Below are 11,797 nucleotides of genomic sequence, written 5' to 3'. Positions count from 1 at the left end.
AGTGTCATTTAATAAATACTAACCATTACATCCTCTTACATTTAATAATCTCAATCATAAAAAGCTTGCTAGAACACATTTAATCAATTTTTTATATCAAGCATATACCAGAAATTTTATTCAGATACCCTTTTGCAAATTACTTACTTTTGTTGTAGCACTAAAACCTTAACATGCCAGATCGCATGGTATTAAGTTATATACTTAATTTATATAAAAATATACATTTATGGGAATCATACCGATTGCTTCTTTTAACTGACTTGTTCTCCCATGGTGGGTCTATAACAATTATGTCATACTTCTTTTTATCTGAAAAAAAAGAAACATTCTTTGAAATTATAAAAGTATTTCCCATATTTTAAGCCCCCAATACTCAAATCTTTCAAAGGAAGTGAAAGTATGATCTTTCCCTACATAAAAATATATAAAGAAGTCTGCCCTTATAAGTTTATGTCAACCATATTGCTTTTATATGTAAAAGCTGTATTTAACTAATGACTCAGTTTCATATCGCAAACAATTATAACAGCTTCACATGTACCATAACACCTGTACCATAAAATTGTTCAAATGGATAATCAGGTCTTTCAATTCGTCCTTTACTAAAATATACACAGAAGTGCTACGGCAAAATATTTAGGGATCGCTAAACAGGTGAGTAATTTTACTAAGATATGTACTTACAATTTAAAAGTGGCTGCATACATGAAAAATCTGATAAAAGAAATGAACTTCTGGGGGGAAATAAGTAGTTCTGTCCCATTAGTGTTAACATCTTTGCATTGTCCGTATTATTTTCAGTAACACAGATTAATTGAACTTGTTCTGGGTCAGAGGTTTCCTTGTCTATTACACATTTTTGTTCTTTTTCTTTCATAGGAACGAAACACTTGGCCATCTCACATAGCTCAGCCAAACTGCAATTACTGTGTCCTCTGTCAGATGTCTTGACATAAAACTGGTCTATAGGATTAGGCTGAAGGAAACCATTTCTGCGTGCCTCCTGGATTAACCTTCTAGTCCCATCCAGAATTATGCCGCTGATCTGTGTACAGCAATAAAAGATAAAGGAAAATTGCTTGAAACATGTAGATTTGTCGATTGTAACATACTAAGAAGTTCATATGAATTAATAAGTGCACAAGGTAAACATTAAACAGTTATAAAATGATTTTAGATTTGTTCATCTTAAATTATTTCTTGGTGTTTGAATGGAGAATTCTTCACATGGACATTTTTGCAAACAGAATCATTACAATACAGATAGGATAATTATAAATTTATAGCAATCGTCTGCTAACCTTGAGGCCTACAGATTCATCACTACTTAATTTGCAATTTGAAAATGAAACTAAACTATTTAAAAATATTCACTGTATTTAGGAATACACAAGATTAATAAACCCAATTAACAACTACCACCATCAAAAGGTCTAATTTACACATAACAAGAATGTCTTTCTTTGTACAAGAAGCCAAACTACATGCATACATCACACTTAGCCATGGCTTAGCCAGACTGTTGAATAAGAGATTCACATATTGTTATGTAATAAATTCATGGTTTATAAATAAGATTAGCAAAAAAAAAACCACCCCCAAAATCATGCTAAGTACCTTATGACTTAGTCTTAGGACATTATGTAAGTCTGTTCTTAGTTAATTCATAATCTAAACTATAAAAATGGCTTTTTAAATAATGCTAAACGACCCCAAACCAAACACATTATGACTCAGCATGTATGTTACTCAGGATATATTCTTTTAGTTGTGGTTAACAAATCATGACTTCGTGTTACCCTGACAGAAGCAAATAATTCCCTACTATTCTAAAAATGTATTTGCCACTGATGTGAAACAACGATGAAAATTAACAAAACTTCTGGTTTTTCTAGCATTTGAAATCAGTTATTTATTGCCCACGATTGTAGTTAAAAGCACAGCATACTCTGGCCCATGCATAATCTCTTAAGTCATTTCTTATAGAATAATCTAGAGTCATTTAACCACTATTAAGCTAAAATAGTAAGTAGAATAGGCTTTATAACACTTCGGCAATGACTGGATGAGGCTATCGAGACATTAAAATAATGGGGAAATAGTCACAATATATAGACTATGTCTACACTACGGTTCATGAAAGAACTTAAGAAAATTTTATTTAAGAAAATTTCATACTAGCTCTGAGATTTCCATCTCAGGTGAGAGCTGAGATGGCTCTGCAGATTGAGAGATACGTCCACTGGACTTTTTCTTTTTCCATCTATGTACCATCAACGAGCAATCCTCTTGATATATTTGCAACATCGGCCCTGAGAGACTATTCGAGCGCAATATGATTTATCGTTATTCCGAAGCGGACTTGTATGCCCTTAGGGCGGTTCCTGCCTCATGGGCGCGACCTGTCGCCTGTTTCCATACTCCCCTTAATGACGGGTCCAAGCTTTGGGACTCCGAGAGGTGGTTGGGCTTGGACAGGGGCCTCGAGTTAAGACGCGCTAAGAGGCCCCTGATAAGATTCTTAGCCGGTTATTTTAAGAGGTTAGGGAGGGGGAGGGTGGGGAAGGAATCTATAACCGGCACTCAGTCTGGACCTGTTAGAGGTCCCGACGGGACGGGGTCGGGGGAGGTGGCTGCTGGCGCTGGGAATGTGGGGGTGGGGCATCGAATCCCCACGGCGATAGGGTATGGCAGCAGGTGTTTGCGCGGAGGGCCATATCAACATCTGGGATCGCGCCCCCGCTATCTCCGAGCGGTGGCGCGCTCCGACCCTCCGGTTAGCACCCTCCTACCCGGGGATGAGGGTGATCAGGCCCCTGAGCTCAGGTTGGTCTATTTTAACGCTAGATCCGTAGTTAACAAAGCTCCCCTCATCCGTGACCTGATCGAGGAGGAATGTGCGGATCTAGCGTGCATCACGGAAACTTGGTTGGGTTCGGAGGGAGGGGTGCCTCTCACCGAGTTATGCCCGCCAGGTTTCCGGGTGCTGCACCAGCCACGGGCTCAGGGCAGGGGTGGTGGGGTGGCAGTGGTTATTCGGGAGACTTTGTGTCCTCGGGAGGCCACCATTGTCCAGATGGCCGGGAGTGAATCCCTCCTCTTGAGATGTGGTTCTCGGGTTCAGCTGGGCTTGTTGCTCACATACCTGGCGCCCAGCTGTGTGGCAACAGCCCTGCCTGAGCTGCTCGACACCCTCTCAGGGTTGGCGGTGGAGTTCCCCAGGCTTATAGTCCTGGGTGACTTCAACCTACCATCACTGGGGGGGTCGTCGGAGTTAGCTCGGGAGTTCATGGCTTCCATGACAGCCATGGGCCTGACCCAGGTTATTGAGGGCCCTACTCACGAGGGGGATCATACTCTCGACCTGGTGTTCCTGTCTGGACAATGGTTGGATGATCTGGGAGGGGGTTCTCCGTCCATCACCCCTCTGTCATGGTCAGATCATTACCTCCTGAGGCTGGTTTTCCGTCATGCCATCCCCCGCCGCTGGGCGGCGGAACCGACCAGGTGGTTCCGCCCCAGGCGCCTAATGGACCCGGACCGGTTCCAGAGGGCGCTTGGGCCGATACCTATCACCCTTACCCACAGCCCAGTCGATGCTCTGGTGGAGGCCTGGGAAACGGCTGCCACCAGGGCACTCGACTGTGTTGTACCCATGCGACCTCTGACTCGGCGCAGATCCCGTTGGGCTCCATGGTTCTCTGTGGAGCTCCGGGAGATGAAGCGTCGGAGACGAGGTCTAGAGAGCGGTTGGAGATCCAGCCGATCCGAACCCGACCGATTGCAGTTAAGAACCTTCATAAGGTCTTATCTTGCGGCGATAAGGACGGCGAAGTCTAACTACTTTGCCGCCCTTGTCGCGTCCGCAGATAATAGCCCGGCCGCCCTGTTTAGGGTGACTCGCTCCCTCCTTAACCAGGAGGTGAGGGAGGATCCCTTGCAGGGACGAGCCGAGGAGTTTAGTCATCATCTGACGGACAAAATCGCTCGGATCCGGACCGGCTTGGACTCTGACTGGGCAGAGTCTGATGTGGAGGAATCAGGCGGTCTTGAGCACGTTATCTGGACTGAGTTCGACCCTGTTTCCCCTGATGATGTGGACAGGATCATGGGGAGACTGAGCTCCACCACCTGTTTGTTGGATCCGTGCCCCTCCTGGCTAGCTTATGCGGCTCGGGAGGGAACACGAGGCTGGTTCCATGCAGTAATAACTGCTTCTTTGAAGGAGAGTGTCTTCCCTGCCGCCTTGAAGGAGGCGGTGGTGAGACCCCTCCTCAAGAAGCCTGCTTTGGACCCGGCTGTTTTAAACAACTATCGTCCAGTCTCCAACCTTCGCTTCCTGGCGAAGGTTGTTGAGAGTGTGGTGGCGCATCAGCTCCCTCTGTTCCTGGAGGAAACTGATTATCTGGACCCGTACCAATCGGGCTTCAGGCCTGGACACAGCACGGAGACGGCATTGGTCGCGCTGGTGAATGATCTCTGGAGGGCTAGGGACAGGGGTTGCTCCTCTGTCCTGGTCCTATTAGACCTCTCAGCGGCTTTCGATACCATCGACCATGGTATCCTGCTGCGGCGTCTCAGGGGGCTGGGAGTGGGAGGCACCGTTTTACGGTGGTTCTCCTCCTACCTCCGGGGCCGCTCGCAGTCGGTGTTGACAGGAGGGCAGAGATCCGCCCCGAGGTCTCTCATTTGTGGAGTCCCTCAGGGGTCGGTTCTCTCGCCCCTCCTGTTCAACATCTACATGAAGCCGCTGGGCGAGATCATTCGTGGTTTTGGGGTGGGGTATCACCAGTACGCTGATGATACCCAACTTTTTCTTTCCACCCCGAACCAACCCAGTGATGCCCTCTCCGTGATGTCCCGGTGCCTGGAGGCGGTTCAGGTCTGGATGGGGAGAAACAGGCTTCGTCTCAATCCCGCCAAGACTGAGTGGCTGTGCATATCGGCGTCTCGGGTTAACCAAGTTATTCCACCTCTAACGATGGGGGGTGAGGTGTTACCCCCCGTTGATAGGGCTCGCAACTTGGGCGTCCTCCTGGATTCACGGCTCAATTTTGAAGATCACATAGGAGCCGTGACCAGGGGGGCTTTTGCACAGGTTCGCCTGGTGCGCCAGTTGCGCCCCTATCTGGACCGAGACGCCCTACGCACAGTCACTCATGCGCTTGTGACCTCCCGTCTGGACTACTGCAACGCTCTCTACATGGGGCTGCCCTTGAAGACCACTCGGAGGCTTCAACTGGTGCAGAATGCGGCCGCGCGAGTTGTAATGGGGGTTTCCCGATACTCCCATGTAACACCTCTACTCCGCGAGCTGCATTGGCTTCCGGTTGCCCTCCGGGTGAAATTCAAGGTGCTGGTTATCACCTATAAAGCCCTACATGGCCTGGGTCCGGGTTATTTGAGGGAACACCTGCTGCCGGCATCAAATGCCCTTCGCCCAGTGCGCTCCCACAGGGAGGGTCTGCTCAGGGTTCCGCCGGTGAGAGATTGCCGGCGGGTGACACCCAGGGATAGGGCCTTCTCGGTGGGAGCGCCTGCCCTCTGGAACCAGCTGCCGGTAGAGCTGAGGACTGCTCCTGACCTCCGATCATTCCGCCGGGGCCTGAAGACCTGGCTCTTTGAGCTCTCGGGCCCAGGCTGAGGAGAAAATTTTAACTGGGGTTTTAATCTACAGGGTGAATTTAATGCTTTTTTAATTGGTTTTAACTTTTGTATGTTTCGATTTTAATTCCCTGTAAACCGCCCTGAGTCCTCAGGGAAAGGGCGGTATACAAATGCAAATATTATTATTATTATTTTTCACTGGGTTTATTATTTTTTAATCATTCAGTGACTTCTAAGATTTTGCATCCTCATCTATCAGTTCTTTTGTCATCAGAGTATCTAGCCACATTCTTTATGTTGGCCTCTTTGTCAATTGCCTTCCGTTTTTCCGTTTATTGTCTTCTTCAATAACTCACCTTCATATTTTGTGCCCCAAATATTTAAGCTTTAGCTTCATTATTGATGCTCCCAGTGAAGTCTAGTTTTACTTCATCTAATATTGTTTCTTCTCCCTATAGCTCAGAATATTCTCAACATTTTTTTCTAGCAGCACAATTCAAAGGCATCTTTTTTTCTTTAACTTTTCTGATAATCCAACATTCACATTAAAATATGGGAAACCATGATCCTGCTAATAAAGACCACTGTTGGTAGTATAATGTCTTGCTACTGTAATATTTTATTTAAATATATCATTGCAAACTTTTAATTTACTTCATTTTACAAAGCATTCTGAATATGCCATTTCAAAATAGTTGACTTGCAGTATCAACTCTTCCTTTTTAAAATACTATTTATAGGTAGTCCTCAACTTACAACTACAATTGAGCCCAAAATTTCTGTTGCTCATTTGTTAAGTGAATTCTGCCCCATTTTACAACTTTCTTGCCACAGCTGTTAAGTGAATCACTGCAGCTGTTAAGTTAGTAACATGGTTGTTAAGTAAATCTGGCTTTCCTATTGATTTTGCTTGTCAGAAGGTCGCAAAAGGTGATCACATTAACCTCGGACACTGCAGCCATCATAAATATGAACCACTTGCCCAACATCTGAATTTTGATCACACGAACATTAAGAGGCTGCAATGGCCATAAGTGTGCAAAACAGTCAAGTCTTTTTTTTCCAGGGCTGTTGTAACTTCCAATGGTCACTAAATCAACTGTTCTAAGTCAAGGACTACCCGCATAATGAATTTTCCACACTGAAATACGGCTGAAATACCAATCTGTCCACTGTAGACTCTTTTATACTTTTTTCACAGGAGATGAGATATGCCTAATATTTACCAATCTATACTCATTAATTTTAGATTAGCAAAAAGTGTGTTTTATAGTAGAAATTGCAATTAAAACTCCCCCCCCAAAAAAATGCAATATGATTTTAGAATAGTTTGCACTAAGCAAAGGTGGGTTCATACAATGTATTCAGCCATGACTGGAGCCAATCTGGTGTAGGGGTTAAGGAGCTGGTGTAGAAATCAGAAGACTGTGAATTCAAGTCCTGCCTTGGGCATGAAAGCTGGCTGGGTAACTTTGGGTCAGTCTTAGCCACTCTTTGGCCCAATTCACCTTATACAGTTGTTGTTGTGGGGAAAATAGCAGGAAGGAATATTAGGTATATTTGCTGCCTTGAATTACTTATGAAGGAAGGTGGAATAAAAATCTGATAAATAAACCACATTATACCTAAACTTTTATTTCAACACACAATAGGATGAGCATGTGTGCGTCACAAAAACAAATGGCACTGTCCCATTATTCAAACTTACCTTTAAATGATAATGTAAGATATCACTTTCACCATGATTAAGTTCACTGCTTCTTTTCCGTTTCTAAAGTTGAAAATGGGCGTTAGCAATACTACCATTCAAATGTTTATCTACATTAACTACATTCTGTATATAAGGAAAAGATGTATTTTGCGATGAACTAGCATCCCTTAAACTTCACAAAGACAACTAAATGTGTATGTTAGTAAAGAGCAGAATCTTATAAATGCACAACTTGCAACCTAATTGGTTGGACTCGATGGTGGCAATGCTTCTCAGAATCTCACAATTCACCAACCATAAGATCTAGTGGAATGTAGCTACTTGGGAATTTCCTTTGTGGTATTTATCTCCCACTTTTTCAGTTCTTTGGGAAATGTTCTTCAGGGAACTTCAGGGAAATCCTAGTTTTGATTTGCAGGTAATTAAGTCCTTCTTTCACCCACCAAGCTTCTTTCGCAAAAGAAGGTCCTAAAGCAGGCATGTCAAACTGCTGGCCTGCGAGCCAGATGCATCATGACAAAACCGCACCCTCCCCATTGGCGGCAATGGGGAAAAAGTCGCATGACATCGCAAGTTTGACATGCCTGCTCTAGAGGGTCTTCTTCCAAAGGTGGAGCACAAGAGAAGTTCAGCTGCCAGGATTGCCATTACTAATTATTATTTTCAGGGATAATTTAATCTTTTATTTGTCTTTTAACTTTGTATTTTGTATTGGTATGATTTTAAAATGCCCTGTAAACCGCCCTGAGTCCTTCGGGAAAGGGCAGTATATAAATCTAATAAAATCTAAAAATCTAAATCTAAGCAATGCAGTCACATGACATCACATTTGCATCAGTTAGCAGTGGAAATTTCAGTCCCAATTACCATTGTTAACTAAGAACTATGTGTAACACTAATTACCTACAATATCCCTCTCCAATATGAGATGAGCTCCAGATGACCTCACACACAATTCTCTTATCCAAAGCCCATGCTGGCTGGAGATAATGGAAATTGGGATACTGGGGGAAGTGGTGTTATCTAGCTAGTGTTTCATACCCTGATCCTATCCAGAAATACCAGCGCTACATTTTCATGAAAATTACAGCAGTAATACAGCATATCCAGGGACCACCAGATGTTGGTGACCCAAAATAAATGAACTATAGAAATTGTCTTGATATTTAGGTTTTTGGAAAGAAAAAACTACGGGTTTTTTTTTTGCAGTATCCTTTTCATTCTAAACTGACTATAGGAAAAATATAGCATTTTCAGACAACTAATGGGAGTGTCCCACTTTTATTATCAGACGTGTCACTGTATGTGACACAGAAACTACAACAGCCATGTGGTTTTTCAAAGAGAAAATGCCACATAAGGAAACCAGCATTAAACAATTCCTTCTAAGAATACAGCTCAGGGACTGCAAATACATATGATAGCATGAGTGTAAGACATATATTATTACTATATTACTCACTGAACTACTAGTATGGTCTTCTAGAACAGGCCACTGTTATCTATAAATTCACTAATAAAATTTTACTAGCACATGCTAAAATTAGGTGTACTTGATTTCATTTACCAGAGGTTTATGAAATGCTGAAAGCAGGTAAAATTATACAGTGTTTATTACCAATAAGCTACAAAGAACACTTTTGGACTGCAAAAGTAACAATCTATAACTATTTTTATAATAAACCAGGGATTTCATTTTATGCTATTTACAGATGAAAGTGTATGTAAATATGTAAGAAACATGTCTTTATACTCTACCTTTTTAGCTTTAACTGTAATAACAGATTTGTTGTCCTTGTCATTTTTCTGCTGTTCAGATTTACTAGTTTCTAGATTAGTCCCACTATGCTTTTCCGTCTGGAAGCTTGCAGGAATATGGGGCTTAAGTACATTAAAATAATCTTCTCGAAATAAGTATGTCCTCTTTACCATCTGATTAGATTTTTCTCCTGAGTTTCTAAATTCAGGAATAATTTTTTTTGCACATGATTTTATGTGAATCAGATTTGTATCTGAGGAAGCAGGAACAACAATATTGTCAAAACAATCCTGAGCTGACTGCTCAAGAGAATGGCAAAAATTGTAGCCAGATTTATTTATGAAAGAGAGGTGATCTAGCATCCAGCCAGCTGGCAGATAACATACAATTGACATTGTCTGCTTTCCAAGGCATTCTTCCAAATGATTAAAAACTGTATTCCTTGGGTGGTGGGGAGGAACAGAGATATAAATCTTTAGAGAAGTGTTGCATTAACCATTAGTTTATCCAAATGCCAAGTATTTTAATTCAATCCTTTGAAACTAGGACTTTCTATGAACAGCGCATTTCTCTTCTGTTCAAGAGACCAATCATTTTCAAGCATCCATGTGAGTCTGAAAAAAAGATGCCATTGCTTTAAGAAATTAGCAGTTCATTAAAAAATAAGACTATTCTTACAGCCAATGAGAAGATACTTTCCTGTATTCTGTATCCAATATTTTGCATAACAAAAAGGAAAACTAGCAATAATGACATTCAGAGGTATTTTTCAGTGAAAAATTATGGATATACGAGATCCTATACTGTGTCAGACATCATCCACTGTTCCTGTAGCTGAGTGTTAGGCTAAGGTTCAAATTAAAAACATAAATTCCCCATAAGTAAAACCATATGTCTAAACACATCAAAACATTTGAGCAAACAAAAGTTAGTTTTGCTTAAAAATGTGGGTAATTATAACATTTAGATTAGTATAGCTGTGAGAGGTCACTGCTTTAGATACCTATCTTGTTACAATTCTGGAAGAGTCATAGCAGATCTATCAGTCTAGTTACTATCCCTCTTGCACTACAGTGGTTCCCTACAACTATTTAGCGAAATCCTAGGAGAGATTACATTTGAGCTGGGTTCTTTCTTGCAGTCTTGCCCTAAATTATAGTTATAACTTAGTAAATCTCGCAGAATTCTATGGAGTTTATTCCTGAGTAAACCGTGGCATTTTCGATCGCGGTGAGCAGATCGCGTAGTAGCCTAATGAGCCAAGTCTTCTGCTCCGTCTCGGACTCGAATAGCCGCGCTCACAGAGCCCATAAAGGACAAACATCAGACTGTAAGCATGCCAGCTGGACAGGGAAGAACATACTTCGCTCCCAAGGGAGAAACCACCTTCCCGCCTGTAACTCACAGCTACAGCGAAGCGCTTCGGTGGAACGCCGGAGATAACCATAGAGAAAACACGCGACTGGTCCGCTTGAGCAATTTTATCCTGAAGACAACTTCCTGTTTCTGAAGGAAATGACGTTAAGTTCCTGGGTTGTTGGGTTTTTTTTAAGTCAATGGACGCTAACGCAAACGGATGTTGCGATAGGCGGGTAAATTTGAAAGCAGGCGAGAAACGGGCGGTGACAGAGCGAGAAAGAGCGGTGAGTGGCGATGCAGCAGGCGAAGTTTCCAATGCTGCTACCGACGAATAGGTTTCTAGTATCTGACTGAGGTCGGCCGCTGCCCTTTCTTTCCCAGCTTGGTCGGATTGGGAGAAAAGATGTTAACGGTTGGTAATATAAAAGCTCTCCTTGAGGAACCAAGGCGCAGTTGGCAGCTAGTTTAAGCTTCAGCAGTCGGTAGCTCTCCTCTGCTTTTTCTTAGGGGGGAAATTAAAGCCGCCGTCGCAACTTTGCTTTCGGAAGAAGAAAATCCCCATTCTTTTCTGACGCCAAAGGAAAAATTTTTATATTACATACTCTTCGATTCGTTCTTCCTGGCAAGTGTTTGCGTCCGTGTACCGACGAATAAATATGTTCAGGGTTGCCGCCCTCCTCATTCCATCTTGAGGAGTGAAGCCAGAAACCCCCTTTTGGGAGGCTTTGTTCTGACGAATGAAGGCTAATATACGTGTCTCACGATAACGTTGCAGGATCCAATCTGGGTGGGTCACCGTGGCCAAAGGTTTAATCCTCTTCTTTAGTTACACACATTCTGGTGAGACAGAAGTTCCCTGAGGATGAGCTCCATCATGCGTCCTAAAGAGCCTTGGTGGAGCAGTGGGCTAATGCCTCCTTAAGTAACACCAGCTGCCTGCAATTAGTGCAGGTTCGCATCCCACCAGGCTCAAGGTTGACTCAGCCTTCCATCCTTCCGAGGTAGGTAAAATGAGGACCCAGATTGTTGGGGGCAATTAAGCTGACTTTGTAATAATGCCGCTTGGGGTGTGTGTGAAAGCCCTAATAAGCAGGCATATACATAGAATGAAGGCTACTGCTAAGTTTGTAAAGCCGCCCTGAGTCTTCAGACAAGGGCGGGATATAAATGGAATTAAAATAAAATAAAAATAAATAAAATAAAAGCTCCGGAGACTAAACCTCTAGTCCCAGTGACCGACCCAGATTGGATCCTCCAGGTTTTGTTTTATTCCCGAGAGAAAAAAATATTCAGCAAATGCATCCTGCTCTTTTTCTTCCAGTGAGCAAAAGGTTTGAGGCCTTTTCGAACCTGTTTAA

General features: G+C 43.0%; 1 protein-coding gene across 5 annotated transcripts in view; it reads right to left on the bottom strand.

Moving 5' to 3' along the window:
* Positions 1–10,549, bottom strand: part of METTL4 (methyltransferase 4, N6-adenosine) — a 203,019-nt gene extending 192,470 nt beyond the window's left edge. For 2 of the 5 annotated variants that reach the window (XR_014492138.1, XM_083359802.1), the window contains exons 1-4: positions 9,080–10,461; positions 7,319–7,381; positions 688–1,048; positions 243–312 (exon numbers count right to left, since the gene is read on the bottom strand). Coding sequence is in view for 4 of the 5 variants with exons in the window: in XM_083359802.1 (XP_083215928.1) it covers positions 243–312; positions 688–1,048; positions 7,319–7,381; positions 9,080–9,475 (890 nt within the window). In the remaining variant the exon portion in view is untranslated. Of the gene's footprint in view, positions 1–242; positions 313–687; positions 1,049–7,318; positions 7,382–9,079 lie in introns of all 5 variants that reach the window. The other 3 variants (XM_083359800.1, XM_083359799.1, XM_083359801.1) reach the window with 3 other exon arrangements.
* Between the last annotated feature and the right edge of the window lie 1,248 nt (positions 10,550–11,797).

The sequence above is a fragment of the Vipera ursinii genome (assembly GCF_947247035.1).
Source record: "Vipera ursinii genome assembly, chromosome: 3".
Classification (NCBI taxonomy): Eukaryota; Metazoa; Chordata; class Lepidosauria; order Squamata; family Viperidae; genus Vipera; species Vipera ursinii.
Note: the sequence above shows the minus strand (reverse complement) of the source record. Positions and strands in the feature narration are given on the sequence as shown.